The sequence below is a fragment of the Microtus pennsylvanicus genome, chromosome 4, assembly GCF_037038515.1.
Source record: "Microtus pennsylvanicus isolate mMicPen1 chromosome 4, mMicPen1.hap1, whole genome shotgun sequence".
Classification (NCBI taxonomy): Eukaryota; Metazoa; Chordata; class Mammalia; order Rodentia; family Cricetidae; genus Microtus; species Microtus pennsylvanicus.
Window position 1 is genome coordinate 84,835,409 of NC_134582.1, and position 21,823 is coordinate 84,857,231.

At 48.3% G+C, this 21,823-nt stretch overlaps 1 protein-coding gene across 2 annotated transcripts in view; it reads left to right on the plus strand.

Moving 5' to 3' along the window:
- Positions 1–1,613: 1,613 nt before the first annotated feature.
- Positions 1,614–21,823, plus strand: part of Bicd2 (BICD cargo adaptor 2) — a 47,379-nt gene continuing 27,169 nt past the window's right edge. For both annotated transcript variants that reach the window (XM_075969710.1, XM_075969709.1), the window contains exon 1: positions 1,614–1,962. In XM_075969710.1, coding sequence (XP_075825825.1) covers positions 1,723–1,962 — 240 coding nt within the window. In that variant the 5' untranslated portion in view covers positions 1,614–1,722. The remainder of the gene's footprint in view (positions 1,963–21,823) is intronic.

A 21,823-nucleotide genomic window follows, 5' to 3' on the forward strand; every position in this document is an offset into this window, starting at 1 on the left:
CTGTATCTCAACAACTCTGTCATCACCTTGTCTTCAAGTTCAAAGTTTCTGCACCAGAGGCTCCTGGCTCTCCCACTCCTCCTCACACTTGCCTCATAGACAGATGTGGGTCGGGGTTGGGGAGGTTCCCAGTCAGGTCAGCCCCGGTAGGCACAGCTACTGTAGAGCTCCGTGCTTGTTGGAGCAAGGTCTGTTCTTTCTAGTTCCTCATGTGAACAGCTTACAGGGACCTGATAGGTGGTGAGCCTTTCAATGTAGATCCAAGACTGTCCCAGACAACCAGGTGGTTGGCTAAAGAAAAGGGGGAATGACAGATTTTATTTACAAACTCTTTTTGTCTTTGAAACAGGGTCTCTCCTATGCAGCCCTGACTGTCCTGGAATTTGCTGTGTAGACTAGGTTGGCCTTAAATTTACAGAGATCCTCCTAAAACTGCCTAAGTGTTGAGATTAAAGGTGTGTCCCACCCTGTCTAATCTATTTACTAGACAACTCTTGCGTTGAGCCTAGGTTTTCTTTTAATCTTTGTGTGTGTGTGTGTGAAGTGGATTCGTGTTCTTGTGTGTGCACATGGGCCCCACACGCAGATTCGAGTCAGAAGATAACATTCAGTTGTCAGTTTTTGCCTTCCATCTTGTTTGAGACAGGGTTATCTTTGTTTTATTTCTTTTCATATGCCAGGCTAGCTTCAGGGGGTTCTCCAGCCTCCACCTCCCATCTTGCCTGGGGAACATTGGGATTATAGACTTTGCTTTATGTGGGCTCTGGGAATGCAAAATTAGATCCTTGCGCTTGCTCAGCAAGCGCTTTATCCTCTGAGCCATCTCTCCCGCTGACCTCTATGTGTTTTATGGTGGTAGGCAGCTGTAGGGTGTGGTATTTGCGGGGCGGGGGCAGTGAGAGAGAACAAGCGTATTATATACAAACACCACTATGTTATTTAGACTTATAGTGAAGAGTACAGCTATACTTGAAATAATTTGTCACGCTGAAAACCGGAAATAGGCAACTTTTAAACACATGTATGACGCTGTGCTCACAGAAGTGCCTGCGGTTTCATGAAAGAATACCCTAACGGACTGTGGGACAAGAGGAAGTAGTGTCCGGGTTTGGGCTCCCCCTGACTCCCTAGCGTCGGGTTGTTTTGGCAGTGGCCGTAGCGCGCCACAAGTCATTCAAATCCCGCACAGAGTGCGCGCCACAGTCTCACAAGCGATGCTCTGACGTTGTAGGTCACGCTTACTCGTGGTATCCACAGCTCGGCTCGCCTTATTCTACAAAGGCAGGGAGGGCGAGGCTGGAGGTTCGCCGGGTAGCTGCAGGGTCCCTGGGCTCGGGTCGTTGACACCCCTTCTTCTGTCACGTCAGCGGCGCCGGCCAATCACCGACTGGAGCCAACCGGGCGCGGCGCACAACGGGCCAAGGCGTGAGGGCGAAGCAGGACTACGTCTCCCACAATGCTAAAGAGACGTAGGCTTGCATCTTGCTAGAACCCCGCCCCCTTGATATTTAGACCAATCACAGCCGCAGAGCAGGCGGTGTAAGGGACTACGGGTTGTGTAGTCCATGCGCAGTGGGACTGCAGCCCCCAGTGTTCCCCGCGCGTCAGGGAGGAGCAGTGCGGCGGCGCGGGCGGCCGTCGGGGCTGGGCGGCGGCGGCGGCAGCTGAGAGGGCCCGGCTTGTGGGAGCCAAGGTGGGAGCCGGCCTCGGCGCGCGGCCACCATGTCCGCGCCGTCGGAGGAGGAGGAGTACGCACATCTCGTGATGGAGGCACAGCCCGAGTGGCTGCGCGCCGAGGTGAAGCGGCTGTCCCACGAACTGGCCGAGACCACGCGTGAGAAGATCCAGGCGGCCGAGTATGGGCTGGCAGTACTCGAGGAGAAGCACCAGCTCAAGCTGCAGTTCGAGGAGCTCGAGGTGGATTATGAGGCCATCCGCAGCGAGATGGAGCAGCTCAAAGAAGTAAGTGGCCGGCTGCGACCCCCGCCTGGGGCGCTAAGGTCACCCTGCCCAGCAGTGGGAGGTACCAGGGGTGGGGCAGGGAACCCAGAGTTGCGGCCCAGGGCAGTGGGGAGGGGGGGGGAGAGTGAACGAGCTCGGCCTCCTCCGGCTGTCAATGCCCGACTGAGGGGTCCAGACTCCCTGCAGCCCCACGCACCCGCTAGTTTTCTCTGCAGGCCTTGGTGGCCCTTTCGTTAACGTCTGACGTTCTGCCGTGGTCGTTGTTGCCTTGGGTGTGTCTGTGTAGGTGGGGGGCGTGCAGATGATGTGCTTACAGCTGAGGCTATCGATGCAAGGTTGACCCTCTGGGAAAGGCTGAGCCTGGGCCTGGGTCTGATTGGCCACTGTTTGTCACCTTCAAGCAAATCACTTCCCCTCTACATTTCATCTACTTTCTTGACTGCCTGCGGCTGTGAAGGGACGGATACAGGGCTGAGTGAGTCGTGGCTCCTGGTTGCCTGTGGCCCTTGACAGGCTGGATTTCCAGGTATCCATCCCATCTGTGACTTAGCGCTGGCTCAGCTATTTTTCTCATCTCATTAATGGTGCTCCCACCGCTGGGATACACGGCTTTCATCGACCACTTCCAGGCTTGCTCTGCCTCTTGGGTACTGCCTGGCACCGTGCTCTGTGCTCCTTCTGTAGGAAACATGCTTTGTGTCATCCCACTGTGGGGAGACAGATTAGACCCCCCAAGCCGGCCAAGGGCTTGGGAAAGGGTGTCAGAGGGACCTGAGGAGGCTTTATTAAGGGATGATTTAAGTGTTAGTGTCTCCCATCCTCTTGACTTGTTCTGAAGACTGGAGAAATGCTTTTTGGGAGAAGGATGCACTTGAGTTTGGACCAACCATTCCCTGCTGCTTATGATGAGGCCATGGGCACAAGCTCTCCCTAAGTCTTAGCTTCCACCTCTGCAAAATAGAGGTGCAGTTTTCCCAACCCAGAAGTATTGCTCTTAGTATTCAGTATTAGGAAAGGGCTGGCATTGGGTCAAGCAGGTAGCTTGTTGGTTTATCTGAACCGCTTCTTTCCCTATCAGACTCAGTTCTGGCCTTGAATATTGGTCACAGGCTCGTCTCCTCTGGTACTTCTGCTCCCAGCCAGCCTTGGATAGCCCTGAACTCCAGAGCTACAGAGCTTCTCTTACTCTTCTGGGGAGTCTTTAAGATCTGGGTAGAGCAGGGCTGGGTGAGTACCGGAAGCGACTGCTTCTTTGGGTGGGCAGGAATTGGGTCCTCACACAGAACTTCGAATCCACCGTCTGTCAGAGAACTTCAGTAACTTTCCTAGTCCAGGCTCTACAGGCAGTGGACTGACAAGAGTAATAGAACTGGCGCCCTTCCCTTGGGGTCGAGTGTGACAGATGAAGGATGGCACTGTGGAAACATGGAGTGGGTGTGCTCTCATCCCACATCTGGTCTTCTGTCTGGGGCTCCCCTCCCCCTTCGTGGACCTCCAGGCAGGTAGCAACTGTTAATTATAGTGCCACTCCCTTTGCGCAGATGCCTGGGTTGCCTTCCCACTTCTGGTGGAATGCCCTTCCTGGGAGCCCACTATCCTCTTCTGAATGAACAGCTTTCCTTCAGTAGTATTTGCTGTGAAAACAGGCTGTTGGTGGCCTATCCGGTCCCCACCTCGGTGACTTCCATCTGTCAGCTCCTTGCACAGTCAGTGAAGAACCGTGACATGCATACAGCTTTATCTGAGGGAAAGAAAGCCTTTAGGAGATGAGGAAGGGGGTGTGATCTGTACTCTAGTGATCTTCAGGTATCTGTTTAGCGTAATGCCACCCTTTGGCTCATCCCCACCTGGGCTATATAGGCTTGGGCAGACTGCTCCTCTCCCTTTCGTGAGGTGGCATAAGGTTTCTTCCAGAAGTTCCTAGTAGAGTCTAGAAGAGTGCCTCAGCTTTAGAGGGCGTTAGCAAGAAGTTTGTGCCAATTTGCCTCCTGTCAACATTGTGTCTGTTCCTCACACCCATGCCAGAGCAGGCCCTTGTCAAACTCCTTAATTTTGGTCAGTATTGTATTTGAAGATACTAACTACTATTTAAAAAACAAATCAAGATTTAAGGGCTGGAGAGATGGCTCAGAGGTTAAGAGCACTGACTGCTCTTCCAGAGGTCCTGAGTTCAATTCCCAACAACCACATGGTGGCTTACAGCCATCTAAAATGAGACCTGGCGCCCCCTTCTGGCTTGCAGGCACACATGGAAGGAATGCTATACACATAATATAATAAATAAATAAATATTAAAAAAAAAGATTTAAGGAGCAGGGCGGTGGTGGTGCATGCCTTTAATCCCAGCACTCGGGAGGCAGAGGCAGGCGGATCTCTGTGAGTTCGAGGCCAGCCTGGTCTACAAGAGCTAGTTCCAGGACAGGAACCAAAAAAGCTACGGAGAAACCCTGTCTCGAAAATCCAAAAAAAAAAAAAAAAAAAAAAGATTTAAGGAGACAGTGGGGGAAGTTTTCTCCCATAGAGAGGTGAACCATTTTAATTGCTTGTTCCTCTAGCTGTGGTAGGTTTAGTTACTAACAAGTCATGCCATGGTTGAGTTGCTTGTACCTGTTGCTTGTACTTGTTGCCTGCATTTAACGATGATGAAAGTCTTCGAGGTGAGGAAGCTGGCTGACCCTGGTGAAAGGATTTATGACCAGAGCTAAGGAGAGGCTTATGGTAGGTGAGCCGACTCAGTGTTGGCCCTGCTGTCTTTATTTTTGGGTGAATGGTTAGGTCCTGCTGACAGCCATGGCCTGGGTGTTGACCGAGGCAGAAAGTAGAGTGGATGTTCCATGGTCCATTTTGCTGCTTGGTGTGTGTGTGTGTGTGTGCGTATGAATCAGTAAGCGTCACATCTGTCCCAAGTCATGTTGTGCCTTCTTTCCTTATTCATCATGGTAGGATAGAGAATTGTCCAGCCCCTGGTATTCATGGTCCTGAGTGGCCGTGAAACAGCCCGCTGTGCCCTTAGCTGTAGCTGTGGGTATACAGGTATGTTGGAGTGGCAGCGAGGGTAGTCACTGTAGGTGAATGGCTGAGTTCAGGTTCCCCATCTCTGTCATGAGAGCTCCAGAAGCAGTTTCTGCTCCACTGGGCTTGGCCCAAGAACAGGCCTGGACACACCCTCACTGCTGTCCCTTGTCACTTCTGGCGGTGCTAAGTTCTATGCATCATCATGCCCATGTGGGTGGAATCCAGCGCCAGGCTGGGCACAGTACCTGGCACCCAGTAAATGCTTTGTCAGCCTAGCTCCACCTCATTCAGGCCCGAACTCCTCACTGTGGTACATGTAGGTTCTCCGTGTGTCTGTTTGTCTTTGCTCGAATGTCTCCCTTTGCCACCTCTAAGGGTAGTCCTGTACGTCAAGCCTTACCAGTTTGTGGGACCACCCTGCTTCTTCTCCCTTCTTCTTGGAAGTCCCATTCTCCTCTCAAGCTTAGACACTTTCTGGCAGGTCCTTTGACTCTGGGCTTGCCCACTTGAGGCAGGAGTGACGAATGATGCACTTCAAGGTGTATAGATTGGTGCCCTACCAAAATGAGGCCCAGCCTCCTGAAGTGTTTGCTTCCAGAGCCGGGAAAGTCCTGATTGCATTTTAAATGAGTAAGGCGCTCCCCTGTTCCTTGACTTCCTCACACTGTCATTTTATCCATTTCTTGAGCAGACAGATATTAGGGGCAGGCACAGGAGCCACAAATGTGTTTTGTGGGGCCAGGTAGGGTGTCAGTAAATCTACTGTTTGTGTGAAGGCGATTGACTTGAGAGTCCTGCAAATCCTTGAGGCAGTTGAAGAGAGGCAACTACAGGCATCTGGACAGTGGCCTTGTGGTCCCGCTTCTTCCGGTGACCTCCCTTCTTCTGGGCCTGCCTTTCTTTTTTTTTCTTATAAATTTTTTAAAAAAATATTTATTTATTATGTATACAGTATTCTTCCTTCAGGCCTCATTACAGATGGTTGTGAGCCACCATGTGGTTGCCGGGAATTGAACTCAGGACCTTTGGAAGAGCAGGCAATGCTCTTAACCGCTGAGCCATCTCTCCAGCCCCTTTTTTATAAATTTTTAATTTTTTTTAATGATTTATTTAACTTTATTTTATACACATTGGTGTGAAGGTGTCAGATCTCATGGAACTGCATTTTCAGACAGTTGTGAGCTGCCATGTGGGTGCTGGGAATTGAACCCAGGTCCTCTGGAAGAGCAGTCAGTGCTCTTAACCGCCAAGCCATCTCTCCAGCCCCTGGGCCTGCCTTTCTAACTCCAAATGTTGGGCAGGGGGTCATGAAGGAATTTGATAGGACTCTTCTACTTTTTTGTTTGTTTGTTTTTTCGAGATAGGGTTTCTCTGTAACTTTGGAGCCTGCCCTGGAACTTGATCTGTAGACTAGGCTGGCCTTGAACTCACAGAGATCCTTCTGTCTTTGCCTCCCGAGTGCTGGGATTAAAGGTGTGTGCCACCACTGCCTAGCGGGCTCTTCTACTTTTAACAGTGTCTTTAACTGCCACATCAGATCCTGCCTGCTGTTCTTAGGGGCACGGGAATTAGATACCTGTACCTGGCAGAGAATCTGCCCCAGGCATGTGAATGGCTGCTCCAGGCCACCCCTGCCAGCATGTGCAGGTGTGGCCTTGGCTACCTTCCACTGGGCACAGGGCTGGCACAGCTGTGATGGAGCAGGCCTGTCTTCAGAGATGCCAAGCATACTTTGAGGCTTAGCAGGTGGGGCCAAAGGGAGGCCCAGGCCCAGCGCTGGTAGTCTACAGCTCTCAGAAGAGTCAGTAGGTCTCAGAGAAGCCTGAGCAAGAGAGGAGGCTAGTTACTTGTGGTGCCTAGTCCTGTGATGCTGGAGGGGTGTTTTGTGACCCTGCCTGGGCTCTCAGGAACTGTATGGCCTTAAATGAGCCACTCCTTTGTCTAGGCCGTAGTGACTTAATGATGGTGCCTATCACTACAGTCTGGCGCATTAGGAACACTTGGATGGTTACTGTCTTTCCATTAGGTCTGAGCAGTCACCTCAGCAAGAGCCCTGGCTCAGGTTCATGTGGCATTCCTGTTGGGTCTACTTAGGGACCTAGGTCTTTATTTGACTATTCTTGCCAATAGGGGCAGCACTCCCATTATTCAGTCCCCCCACCCCCACCCCCATATGTGGACTTGTTGACAGGCTGTTCTGCATGTAGGGTAAAGAATGATTTCATTTCTTCTTGGCATTCTCTGCCTTGTTGTGATGGCAGCATGTGAGAGAGACTCATGATCATGGAAGCTCAGATAGGTGAGGTTTGGGCTCCAGGCCCCTTCTGGTTTAGTGTTCAAAGCTGTTCCTCAAGCCCCCTCTTGAAACAGAAGGTAGTGTGGCTCCTTTCCTTCCTCTCTAGACCAAGCCTGGAGGTGCACAGAGGTGGAGGCTCAGGGCCAGGGCTCCTCAACTTCCCTGAAGCCATGTGTCCCCTTGCTCAAGTGGACAGTGGCATTGAAGAGAGCAGGTGTGGAGGGCTGCTTCACTATTTAGAAATCACTGGTTTAAAATTGTGTTTTAGGAGCTTCAGAATATAGAGCAGAGAGCCGTGGTCTGTTATAGAACCTGAGCGCTGAGGGAGCAGTGGCTGTTTCTCCTTGCTGGTTCCTCCTCCCATGAGTGCGTGACAGACACTGGTCTGGGGGCACCATGGTGCGTGTGTCACAGTCTCCCTCCCTCCCTCCCTCCCTCCCTCCCTCCCTCCCTCCCTCCCTTCCTCCCTTCTTGCTGGGATTAAAGGTGTGTGCCACCATGCCAGGCTGCAGAGTTAGTTTTAAGCAAAACAAAAGTAAGGTGAAGGATGCAGTGGGCCGACTCATCCCTGCTCCTGCTGCACATGCAGTGTCTGGCTGCGCCCAGTCTCGCTTCTCTGCCTCAGTTCATCTTGCTCTGTTACTTCTGAAGCAGTGGCTCTGTTGAGAAAATAAGGAGTATTTTCCTACAGGGTTTTCACACCTGAAACCTAATAATTCCTAAATGTCTGTCTGAGCAGCACTTCATTTTTTTCTACCTTGGCTCAATTGAGATTTCTAGAGTTATTTGTTCCAAAGTAGTTGGCATGTGGAGAAAATTATGAGGATAATGGGAATTTTGCCTTTGCCTGTATGTAATTTCATTTGTGGAAAAACACAGAAGGAGTTAGAGATACAGCTAAGTTGGTAGAGTGCTTGGCTAGCATGCCTGAGTCCCCGGGTTTGATCCTCAGTGCCAGATAAACAGGGTGTGAGATGGTGCGTACCTGTAGTCCCAGCTTTTGTGAAGTGGAGGCCTGAAGATCAAAAGATCAAAGTTATCTCCAGACGCAAGGTCAGGGCCAGACCTGTCTGAAATAACACTAGTGAACACAGAGCTCTGGGCACCTGTGAGACCTAAGCCATATGAGAACACACTTGCACATCTGATTGGACACTTCCTGGCTCTCACCACCTGACAGAGGCTCCAGAGCTGCCAGTCTATGATGCCACATCACACCAGCCCTCATCCCTTGTTAAAACCAGTGTCCTGTGTCCGAGTTTCTGTGTGGTAACCATTGGCTCTGTCAAACTGTGTGCTGCCTTTTTATCATTAATTAAAAAATAAATCACCGACTAGGCTCTGGTGGCGCACGCCTTTAATCCCAGCACTCATGAGGTGGAGGCAGGCCTATCTCTGAATTCAAGGCCAGCCTGGTCTACAGAGTGAGTTCCAGGACAGCCAGGGCTACACAGAGAAACCCTCTCAAATAACAAAACAAAAACAAATTTACTTTAGGATCATTCTAGATTTATAGAAAAATTGCAGGTAGTACAGAAAGTTTTGGTCCCTCTCATTCATGTAGTACATTGTGATACATTTGTTAAAGTTGATGAACCAATCTCAGCTGCTGTAAAGCCTGCACTGCAGCTAGGCTGTCTTTCTTTTACCTGGTGTCCTACTTCTAACCCAGGGTCTCATCTGGGATATCAGATTACGTTTGGTCACCGTTTAGTCTCAGGCTACTTGAAGGTGTGACAGTTTGTCAGACTTTCCTTAATTTTGATGACTTTGACAGTTTTAAGGAAGATTGGTCAGATGTTTTGTAGAAAGTCACTGGTGACATTTGTTATTTGACTGTTTTTTTTTTTTTGAGTAGGTTTGAATTACGGGTTCATAGGAGAACAGTCTCGTCAGCATGTCATGTCTGCTTCTTCATGGCTGTTGTTGACAGTAATCACCTGGTGGAGACTCGGGTGGGCAGGGAGTGAAGTTCAAGGGACTGTTTTTCAAGATGGTGAAATGATTCTGTGTGACACTGGATGGGTATTAAAATGATTTTATGCACTTGTCAAAACCAGGTAATGTGGACCAAAAAACCACAAACAAACCAACGTGAGATTTTGAGGCAGTGAATCATGTATTACTCCTGATAGGTTTCTCTGCATTAAAGTTGCTCCTGTCCCTCTTTTCCAGTGTTCTTTGGGAGTCAGCAGAATGTTTGGGTAGTTTTACATAGACTTCTCCTTTGCTCTCACTCTTTTATTATTTTGTGTGTATAAGATATGTTGGCCTTTTACTTTATTCTCTGGATTGTGATAACACTTAATTTGACTGATAAAAATTTCTTTAGCTTTTCCTCCTATGATCCTGACATACTCTATTGTGACTTTTTTTTTGTTATTAAGCATTTTGTGTATGCAGGTGCACATATGTGTAAAGGCCAGAGGTCATGTTGGATGTTTTCTTCAGTTGCTCCCCACCATAGTTTTTGGAACAGGATTTTTCTCTCCTGACTGACTAGCAGGGCCCTCCCCACCATCCTCCTGTCTCTGCCTCCCTAGTGCTGGTGCCTTTTATACAGGTGCCTTTGCTTTGACCTCACTCAGCAGGAACCTTACCGACTGAGCCATCTCTCTAGCCCTTTGTAAAGTTATGTGTAGTCCTGGAACCAGCATTTCTCCCACAGATCTCTAGTTGCTTTAGATGAGAGAGGTACTAGAAACAAAGATCTAACTGCTCACTGTATGGCTAGTGCAGAGCAAGCAGTGTGTCTCCTAAGTCATGTACACACGTCTGCAGTGTGAGCTCATACGACTGCAGCCAGCGTCATCTGTCAGCACGTGGGTCATTCTCTCACCACCTGCTTATCTGACCTCCTACTCCAGCAGTGAGACACCTGGCACCCACCATCTGTCACACTGTATACTGATCCTAGTTCACTGTGTCCAGATGGTTCATTTGTGCCCCACTAGGCTACTTCATCAACTTTTGCCTTTAATTTTACAGATTTCACTTTTTCCCACAGTTACTTACCCCATCGTGATATTTCTCATTTACAATTTAGATTATTTAGCCCCATTCTGCATTCCATCCTGGGATCCCCAATATAATTTTTAAAAATATTTGCATATATTCGGATTTATTCATTGGTACATGAGACATTGCCTCAGACACGCGTGTGCGCGCGCATGTGTGTGTGTGTGTGTGTGTGTGTATTCTGGCTTTGACCAGATTCTTAGTATTGTGTGTGTATCTTTCCAGTGTCATACAGTATGACTTACTACCTTAAAAACATATCCTTTGCAGTTCACTTTCACCTCTGCCAAGTTCCTGCCAATCACTGATCTTTTTAACATCTGTACATTCTTTTTATCAGAATGTCATACAATTTGAACCATGTAAGATTCATCTGTCTTCATCTTTCCATATGTTTGATCAATATTCACCCTTTGAAGGGTATTTTGGTTGCTTTACTTTTTAAAACCATGAATAAAGCTACTGCAGACATGTTTTCAAATCATTTGGGTAAATATGTGAGTGAGGTTTAAACTGTTTAGCTGTGTAAAAAGCAAAACTGTCTTCCAGCCTGGTTGCCCATTTGGTATTTCCATCAGCAGTAACTGAGCTCCTGCTGCCCCCATTCTTGGTAGCTTTCCCTGCTGTTGTTGGATATTGGCTGTATTAATACATGTGTTGTGGAATGTGACTCCTGTTAAATTTGCAGTTCTCTGAGGATGCATGGCTCCAGGCCTCTTTGCCCTTTTATTTCATCATTATTATTTTGCCATGTTGAGGTTGGAACCCAGGGCATTTTTCATATGCTCCTTTGCCATCAGTATGATTTGATATCTTTCCTGGTGTTTTAGTCATTTTTAATCCAGTTGCTAGCTTTCTTATATTTCAATTGTAAGTGATCTTATATGTGTAGCCATAGCAAGTGTTAGAAATATTTCCTAAGACGAGCTGCTCTGCCAGCACACAGAAATCCAATCAAACCAGATAAGCCAAATTAAAATGCCCATGTTTAATAAATGTTGCACTCTCAGGTGGCTGGGAGAGCATGGCAAGGGAGAGAGAGACAGAGGGGATCCACACAAACCCAAAAACCAAGTATTCTTTCAGGCACAAGCCTAAATAGCCTGGGGGGAGTGGTCCTGACCCTCCCTGGGGAGGGGTTACCGTGTGGCACGCTGGGAGTTGGAGTCCAAGCCAGGGCAACTGCCAGGCCAGGGGCTTCCAGTCATCCCAGACTTCTTGGATATAGGGGTGTTAGAGGGCTGGAGTGGCACCCCAAGCTTAATATTATAGCAAGCACTTAGCTGTTTTGAATGTAAGTCCCAGACCATACTGGTCTTTTCATTATCTTAGTAGTATCTTTGATAGACAGGCTTTTTTCTGTTTTATGCTGTTCTTGGCGTGTGTGGATAGTATTTCTAGTGTTTCGAACTTTATAACCAAACCCGAGGTCGTATAGATGATTCTTTTCTTTTAGTTACCTTCATAGTTCTATAGTTTTCATATGAATCTCTGGTCTCTTTTGAATGAACTTTTATGAAGAGTTTGGTGCTGTGTGTGAGTACTGGCGACCAGTTGGTTTGGCATGGCTAGTTGACTTTGCTCCTTGTCAGACATCAGTTAGTACTATTTGTGTGGCTCTCTTTCTGGATTCCCTGTTCTGTTCCATTGAACTGTGTGATTTTTCTTTTGTTTTATGGTATGTCTCAATCCGTCTTCTGCTTTAGTCCTCTAGTTTTTCTTTATGTGCAGTGTAATGAATTTTAGGAACACCTGTGTAATGAAGACCAAGGCCAGCCTCTTCCCTGCCTTCCTAACTGAGGCTTGCCAGTCCCTGGAATGGTGGGGTTACCCTTGGTCACTGCTAATTAAGGATAGTCTTGTTTGGTTTTTAATCTTGAGAAAAACTAATAGAATTTCCCTCAGATGATGAATAGGTTTTTTTCATAGGCAATGAGTGTTATATTTCTCTTCTAGCGTGTCCCCATACTCTTGCTTCTATATCTGTCCACAAGATGTTTCTGTGTCATTTTCTTTCTGCCTAAGCCCAGTCCAGGATGGCCCTCACTCCTGTAAGCAGCCTATTGTCTGAGCCATGTGTATTTTGATCAAGACAGCCATTAAGGGAGGGGATGCTGGTCCCTCCTCAAGGGTGTCAGATTACTATGCATTTGAGTCAGATGCTTCTCTTAGAATTTCAGCGTCAACCCCATCTTTGAGTGCCTGCTGGTGTCTGCTGTCACCACCTTCCTCTGGGACTTCTTCCTTGCCCCTTGCCTGGCTCCTTATCTCATCCTCATTGAAGTCCTAGGTCCCAGCCACTCTGAGACAATTGGCTTCTCCTTCTGTATCTGCCCCTCTTTACATTGGGGCAGTTATATGTGCGCTTGCATAAGGATCTTTCGTTATTTGGGCGGCACTGTGAACTCCAGACCAGATCATCCCAGGTTTCCTGTGACATGGTGTCCTGTCCCATGCCTGAGCCTTCTTGCACAGCTGCTCTTGGCCATCCTGCCTTTCTCCTCATCCTCTGACTGTGTCTCAGTTTTCACCATGGGTTACCTTTCTCCCCACCTCTTAGCTGGAATCTGAAACACCACCCTGCTCTCAGATAGGCCACGGGTGAGTGAGGGTTTGAGGCCTCTCTCCCACTCCTCCAAGAAGTCATCTTGGAGTGACTTGAGCTTGTCTGCACCTTCCTTAGGGTCTCCCCTCCTTTAAGTACCCTACGTATAGCCCCATACTTTAAATTCTTGTTGAAGGGTTGTAAGGATGACCCCTGACATCAGCTGTGGTTGTATTATGGCTGCATCTGCAGCCAAGGTTTTATTATTATAGTTGGACTTCTATCTTAGTCCTCTTTCTATTGCTATAAGAGAATATCTAAAGGAAAGGGCTATTTGAGCATATGGTTCTGGAGGCTGAGATGTCCAAGAGTGTGGCACCTGCACTTGCTGGTCCTCTGCTGAGGGACTTACGCTGCTCAACTTCTGGTGGAAAGCAGAGGGAAACAGGTGTGTGTGGCTGCACAAGAAGTCAGTCATCATTCATGAAGGCTCCCTCTTGTGACCATTAAATCTCCCATTAGACCCTGCCTCCCGGCAGTGCTGTATTATGGGGTACAAGCTAGTTAAGCTAAAGGAGACAATGACATAGCCCGTGGTGATCTCCAAAAGAGGATGTCCAGGATGACAGTGTGTGAGGGTCATATGACAGCATGAATAGAAATGGAATAGGAATGGAAGGCTCCCCAGGGTGACTTGACAAGACCAAGGCATGACAAAGCCAAGTCTCCAAGCTGGGATGGGAGATCAGACAGCTGTGGGCAGTCTAACTTTCAGGACACATAGTCCCAGCATTAGTCTGAGCCTAATGATATCACTTCAGGATATGCAAGTCCCTCATGGCAGGGACCTGCCCATAGAGGACCAGGGTTGGATGTGCACCCAGGGACAGTACTATAGTGCTGCAGTGTTGTCCACAGGGTTAACCACCATCTAGAACCTTCAGAACGGAAAGCTAAGCACATCTGTCTTTACAGCTTGTGATGTCTCTCAACTCTCCTTGGGCTCTTTTCTTGTTATTGGTCCTGTGGTGAAAAACCCTCTAGGGTTTGGGTGGAGATGGCCTATACTTGAGATTCTCTTCTCATTTTCTGACCATGAGCCTCTCTGATTTCTCTTGCTAAAACAGGCTAGAGAGGTGAAGGAATGTGGTGAGGGCAGAGACAGTAAGAAAAGTAAGCTGCTGCTACATGTACCTGTGGTCTGTAGCCTGGCCTGGTCCAGGCTGCTCTGCCTGCCTGTTAAGTTGTCTTCCTCTAGCCCAGAACAGATGTGAGCTGGAAGTTGCCCATCGGACCTCTAGGCCCCTCCCTCTATCCTGACCACAAGCCGCCAAATGGAAGTCCTGTGTTGAGCCAGCTGCTGTGGAAGATGACGGCTGGTCCCCAGGCCCCAGTGCTGGACTCTGTGTCCTTAGATAGGGAAGCCAGGGTCTCTAGGGACTTCTGCCAGTCCCAGGGCTCAGCTGGCAGGAGGCTGCCTGCTGACACTAGGGCAATTAGGGTGTAATCTTCTCTAAATGGTGCCCAATTCTGGCTAAATCCCTTCTGCCCAGGGATGAATCCCCACTTTTCTAAAAGCAGCTTAACATTTGGACGCTGCCCAGGGCAGCTGGGGTTCTCAGTTGGCAATGGAATGGCCCCTGGGGATTGACACAGACCTCAGGGGGAGTGGAGGGGGTCCAACACAGACAAGGCCCAGAGACAAGCACTGCAGCTCTATGCTGTTTTGGGGTACCTCCAGGGTTCTGGCCCTAATGATCCTCACAGTCATAAGCATGGGGCTCCCATTTGGTGGCCGCCTCAGCTTCTTGCTGTGGGCAGTCTGATGTATTTTTGGAGAGACCTGGGTTTGGTGGGCCTCCTGAACGCCTGCCATGTGATAGATGATTGAGGCCTGCTAGACTGTGGGGTTAGGCAGAGCTCTGTGGGTGGTTATTGTGCCCACACTGCTCCTGACTTCCTGGAAGCCTTTATTCTTTTTTTTTTGTTTGTTTTGTTTTTGTTTTTCGAGACAGGGTTTCTCTGTGGCTCAGGAGCCTGTCCTGGAACTAGCTCTGTAGACCAGGCTGGTCTCGAACTCACAGAGATCCACCTGCCTCTGCCTCCCGAGTGCTGGGATTAAAGGCGGCCTTTATTCTTTCTTATAGGGACTTTGCTGCAAAGACAGAGGTGGGTTTTGATAGTAAAAACACCCCTGGTGATGCTCTGAGGTGAACTGTCTGGCCTTCCGAGCCCTAGTTTGCTTGCCTGTGAGATGGGAGGTAAGGTTCTCTTGTGCAAGGCACCTGATGAACCCCTGCTCCGTGCTGTCTCTGGAGCCCTTGTGCCCTGCATTGCCCACGCCTGCTCAGGAAGTCATTAAACAATGGTGGAAGGAATTGATCAGGCCTCCTTAGAACTTTCTCACACAGTAGGAGTTGGGGTGAACAGCTGGCTGGAGTGGGGCAGGGGTATGGTAGAGTCTCCCATGATGTTTCTGTGGTCCCTTGATGGGATTTCGCAGGTCTGTTTGCTCAAAACTGCCTACACATAGATCACATGGGACTTAAATTTTCCAAAACTCAGACTACACCTAGGGTGATTAAATCATCAGTAGTATTGATGCTTTTAAACTAATCCTAGGGATCTAAGCGGGAATTCAATCGCTAGGTATCTGAAACTTGCCAACATTATTCATTGATTGTGATTTGGCCTGTGGATACCAAGGGCTGTCTAGGAATGTGCATGAGCCCGGGACGTGCCTGGTGGAAAAGAGAGACCTAGAAGAGTCCTAGTTTGGGAGCTCCTCCTGCTGCTCAGTCACTAGGGTGAACGTTTAGTGATAGGGTAGGAAAGAGGAGATGCCCTTCTTTCAAGGCCAGCCTACCCAGCCCACCCCGCATCTCCATCATCTGGGACTTCCCATCTCCACCTGCCACTGAGTGTGGGGTCTGTCACACAGCTGTGTCCTCCTCATACCTGTCACCCATTTGTTACCTGTATCTTTCCTGAGTTTTTTAACCTGTTGCGATAGGCATCCCCCTCCATTTCTGTACCTGCTGAGGGTAGGTACAAACTTCTCACATTATAGTGCATTATTGCCTCACTGTGTTTTGTCGGGATGATCCTGGCTCAGTTTCTGCACTGGTTGAGGGTAGTGTGGGCTTAGAGGGCATTCTGCTGTTTGGGATTGCTGCTGCACTTTGCGTCACTGCCTAAGCAGATCTAGCCCTCCCTGCTGACCCTGGCCAATCCTATGGCCTGAACTATGCTCAGAAGCTCCTTACATACAGGTTCCCAGGAGGAAGGTGGAGGGCGGTGCTGCTTCCAGAAGTGTGCAGGGGGTTTGAAAGGGACTCCAACATGCAGGACCACTTCATGGAGGAGGCTCTGAGGCTAAGTGCTTCTTTATAGAACTGCCTGACTCTCCATTCTGGTAAGACAGTGGCCGCTGCTCTTGGCAGGAGTTGTATCATGTCCCTTTTGGACCTCAGTTGGCACCCTGGTTCAGAGGTATGGCCTGATTGAAATGCAGGAGGGAAGTTGTAGGGCTCTTTCCAACTATCCAGAAAGTTCTTATTCATATATGATCTTGGAAGGCCTTCCTTAGAGGCTGTTAGGAGACCTGCTGCTCACTGTTGGAGTGAGTGTGAGGGAGAACCGGTTTTAAACCAGACTGTTTTTAGGGCTGCCATTGACCCCAGAGGATGTCTGTTGATGGTAGACTGCTATTCAGATGCCTGTTAGCCTTCATTGTTTTAAAGGTTCATTTATTGGTGTTGAAGAGAAGCTTCATGATTAAGAGCACTGCCTGCTCTTCTAGAGGACCCTGTTTTAGTTTCTAGCACCCACATGGAAGCTCACAACTGTCTGTAACTCCAGTCCCAGAGGTTCTGATGCCCTTTTCTGGCCTCTGGGGGTGCCAGGTATACATGTGGTACACAGATATACATACAGAGAAAGCACCCATGTACATCAACTAAATAAATACAAATTTAAAAAGATTTTATTTTTTAATTATATGTATCTGACCAAACAGTGGAGGTACATACCTTTAATCTAGGTGCTTGGGAGGCAGTGGCAGGTGGATCTGTGAGTTCAAGGCCAGCCTAGTCTGTAGAGTGAGTTCCAGAACAGCCAAGGCTACACAGAGAAACCCTTTCTCAAAAAATTCTGTCTCTGACTTTGTCTATCTGTCTCTCTCTCTCTCTCTGCCCCCCCCCGCCCCCGTGATGTTTTGGTATGTGTATGTGAGCATGGTTGCCTAGAGTAACAAGAAGAGCTGAGCTGGACTTACAGGCAGTTGTGAACTGCCTGATGTGGTGCTGGGAACAGAACTCAGGTTCTTTGCAAGAGCAGTACACGCATCAAGCCATCTCTCCAGCCCTAGTTCTCGTTTTAAAAGTTGAGACACACAGTGGTACACACAGTAGTAGCTCACTCTTGTGAGGGGTCACACCCAGTACTTTCTGCTCTGCTGTGCTACCGTGACCAGAGGACTACTCAAAGTGTGGTTCTTCTCAGCCCCCGTGGTGGTGTGTGTTGGGCATGAGCTGCAGGCTTAGGGGATGCCACAGCTCCTTTCCCCTCCACCCGTGCATGGACAGCTTCCGGTGAGGAGGTGCCTTCGCTTCCTGCTGTTGCCCTTTACCTTTTGTCTAGGGAGGCAGGGCTAGGTGTCAAAAGGGAAGTGATTTTTCTGTGGGAAGTAGGCTGAAGCTCAGGACCCTCGGGGCTTGTTTTGCTTCATCTGAAACTGGCCCTCCTGCAGCCAAGTCAAAGCTTCCCAGGATCCAGGCCACACCACAGGTGTGCCTGCTCTGGGAATAGACATTTCCTATTCCCCAAAGGATTCTGTGAAACAAGCTGGAGTTGGTCAGGCTCTGTGCCTTCTGCCTCACAAGTCTCAGACTTTCTGTTCTTTCTCTCAGCCTCTCTTGGGGAAACTTGTTTGGAGACAAGTGTTGTCAAAGTTGTTTTCTCAGGTCTAGAAGGGGCTAGTATTCCTGTGGGAAGCTAGCCAACTTCTGTCAGGGCAAGCTGTAAAGTGCAGTGACCCTGAAGATTATTGCTTTTCTTCTTTGGGACCACTCTTATGGTCTGGACCTTCACCAGAGCTGGAACAAGCTGCGCTTATAGCCTGAGTTGTCTTCATATGTAGCAACCCAAGACTGGTGGAGTTGATGTGACTGAAGGTTGGGAAGGAACACCTCAATTTAGCAAAGCCAGTAAAGATGCCTCAGAATCTGCTCTTGATGTGTTTAGAGTCCCACCTTCCACTGTACTTTCTGCCCACCTGAGTCCAGCCTTAGGCCTTCCAGGTTGTACTGGGATGGACTAGGGAGGAGCTCTGCCCTCTAACTCTATGTTGCATCCTGATCTGTGTGTAGTTCAATCTGAGGTTCTTTCTGCTGATGGTTTGTAGCTGTCTGTGCGTCTGTTATGGGGCGAGTTTGTGCACATTGTGTACCGTAACCCTGCAGTCCATTTTTTGGCACCATTACCTGTCCAGTCTGTTTTTTGATTTTTTTTTTTTTTTGAGATGGCGTCTCTCATTAGTTGAATTCAAACTTAAAACCCTTCTATTCCTGCCTCCCATGCCTGGTTCTGTGCTGTTTTTTTGTTTTTTGAACCGGGTTTCTCTGTGCAGCTTTGGAGCTGTTCTGGAATGCTCTGTAGATTAGGCTCGCCTTGAACTCAGAGATTAACCTGCCTCTGCCGCCTGAGTGCTGGAATTAAAGACGTGCACCACCACCACCCAGCAGTTCTGAGCTGTTTTTGAAATAGGGTGTCACTGTTAGTTCTGGCTGGCCTAGAATTTGCTTTATTGACCAGGCTGGTCCCAAACTCTCAGAGATCTTCATGTCTCTGCCTCCTGAGTGCTGGGATTAAAGTCCTGCACCACTACACCGAGCTGTTTCTGTGTTCTTATATCAGGTTTTTGTTGAAAGTGCATTCATGGAAATGGGATCTTTCATCTTGTCTGTGATGCCATCTGTTTCATTAATCATAGGTAATTGAACTCCGTGGAGTGGATGCAAACTTTAAGTTTGTTTGGCTTGGTGTTTTATTAACCTTTAAACTATAATTACATAGTGCACAGGCATTCTATGCACTGTCGCTGGTCACCTGCAATTCTGCTCCCTTTCTTTTTCCTCTTCAGGAGCTGGAGTGTCCGCAGCTCTATGCTCCATGCTCTAGTGTGCCTAGTGTGTGTTCTGGGAACACTTTAGATATCCAGTCCCTATGGTTGGGTTAGTCTTTTTATTTAAAAAAATCTTTTTACATTTATATATGTGTATATATAATGTACACAATGTATATACATGTGTGTGGAGGTAGGAGGACAATAACTTGAGCTGGTCTCCTTCTGTCGTGTGGGTTCTGGGGATCAAACTCAGGTCATCAAGTTTGGTGACAGGTAGCCTTACCGAATCATCTCACTGTCCCAGGTTATTTTTTTTTTTTATTTTGAGACAGTTTCTCTGTAGCTTTGAAGCCTGTACAGGAACTTGCTCTGTACACCAGGCTGTCCTTGAACTCACAGAGATCCACCTGCCTCTGCCTCCTGAGTGCTGGGATTAAAGGTGTGCACCACCACTGCTCAGCTGAGAGTGCCAGATACTCTGGAACTGTATTTATAGTTGGTTGTTAGTTGTCATGTGGGTGCTGGGAACTTTACCCAGGTCCTCTCACGAACAAGTGTTCTTAACTCCTGAGCCATCTCTCCACTTCCTACCCTGTGTTCATTTTTAAAGTTAAATTCAGTGTTCGTTGGTGTGTAAGACTTACTGAAAATACCCAGATTGTAATTATATGGCTCTGTTATTCATTGCAGTGAATGTAACCAATGAGAAAGCCTGTGTCTGCTCTCTGGGCCTTCATGAGTTGCTGACACCCTGGGCTGATCTTGCTCACTTTTAGTGTTTCCCATGGAGCCACATATTGCCTGTTTTGGGTGTGCTCACGGTATTTACATTGTCAGGTTGATCCTCATTGTAGAGCCTTAGGTTGTTCACACTTCTTGCCGCATGGTGATCGCCTGGGGTCTATTATACCTTCCTCGCCCAGTGTCAGATTGACCTTATTTGGGTCATTTCCACCATGGGGCTTTGGAGTGCTTAGTGGATGGCAAGTGCTCTTTTCTTTTGGGTGCAATGGCTGGACAGTGGGTGGAAGCCCACCTGATAGCACAGCAGTGTGCAGAGTACTGTCCTCACTTTCCTCACTGTGGGCCCCTGGCATTACTGCTGGCTTTACATGCAGCTGTTCTTATCAGTTTGCCTTTTCCATGGATGGTTTTCATGATTCTGACAAATGAAGGCTGTAAAAAGCTGTTAGGACCTTCACTGGGTGTCTCTCTGAGCATCTTCCTTATTCCTGGGAATCAAGGTGTGTGTACATCCTTCCTCATCAGTGCTGAGGAAGGGGACAGCAGTTGGGAGTGGGACAGCTCTGGTCTAATTGTTCTTCCTCCCTGTCACAGTCTTGACCACTGGGAACCTGGATTTCTTCATCCCTAAAATGGGAACATGAGTTCTTAGAATCTTGAGGCAGGGATTAAGAGCAGTATTGTACCGTAGGAGACCTACACATTGGTAGCCGCCGTTGTTACTAACAAATGAAAAGAGACCTCAGACCACTATGGTGGTTGTCATAGACAGACAACAAAGGTGGCAAGTATGCGGACAGACTAGAAGGGAGTGTACTGTGGAGTAGCCCTTGGGAAACAGTTTGGTTCCTTGAAGAAAGCCATCCTGAGCTGGACAGTGGTGGCACATGCCTTTAATCCCAGAACTCGGAGATAGAGGCAGGCAGATCTCTGTGAGTTTGAGGCTAGTCTGCCTACAGAGCAAGTTCCAGAACAGCCAAGGCTACACAGAGAAACCCCATCTCAAAAATAACCAAAAAGGAAAGAAAAGAAAGTCATCCCGGAACTACAGTGTGGCCTCGAATTCCCTTCCAGGCATGTGGTGCGTTAGTTCCTTTTTTTGTCTACTTGGTGGAATGACTGACTAGACAGTTTAGGAGAGAAGGAATTTATTTTTTGGCCCATGGTTCCAACAGGATAGAAAGGCATGATAGCTGTGTCTTCACACTTGGTGGCAGGAGCTTCTAGCACAAGCTGGTCACATTTTAGCAGATTGAGAAGCAGAGAGATCTCTGACCTGAAGCAAAGGTGAGTTATCACTAAGCCCTGTGCCCCAGTGTGTAGGAGGTAGGGGGCCGCTTGTTCATCCCGGCCACCCGGCTAGTTTATCCCTGAAATAACCATACAGAAACTGTATTAATCAAATCACTGCTTGGCCCATTAGCTCCAACTTCCCATCAGCTAATTCCTATATCCCAATTCAACCCATCTCCATTAATCTGTGTATCACCACATGACTGGTTTACCTGCGTCTCAGGCGGAGGATCCATGGCTTCTCCCATTCTGCCCTTTTTCCTCCCAGCATACAGCCTAGCTCCTCCCACACACACCTAGTTCTGTTCTTCCCTGCCATAGGCTCAAAGCAGTTCTTTATTAACCAATGAAAGCAACACAGAGACAGAAGGACCTCCTACACCACCAGTGATCCTCTTCTTTCAGTTATGGGCCGCCTTCTAACAAGTTCCACAGCCTCCCCGAATAGCATCAAACAGCTAAGGACACACGAACCTGTGGGGAGCAGGTCACACTCAAACCATGACAGAGAACCAAGAGACTTATTATACATCCACACAAAAATTTTTAGGTAAGCACCTGACATATGGTGGCTCATATGCCTGTAATTGCTACACTCAAGAGATGGGCAGCAGAATTGCCAGTTGGAGACCAGCCTGGGCTACGTAGTGACTTCAGGCCAGCCTGGCCTACATAGAGAGACCCTGTCTCAAAATATTAAAAGGCAAAAATGTCAAATAAACGAAAACAAAAATCCTCTGAAGACTTTTACACTTTTTTTTTTTTTTTTTTGGTTTTTTGAGACAAGGTTTCTCTGTAGTTTTGGAGTCTACCCTGGAGCTAG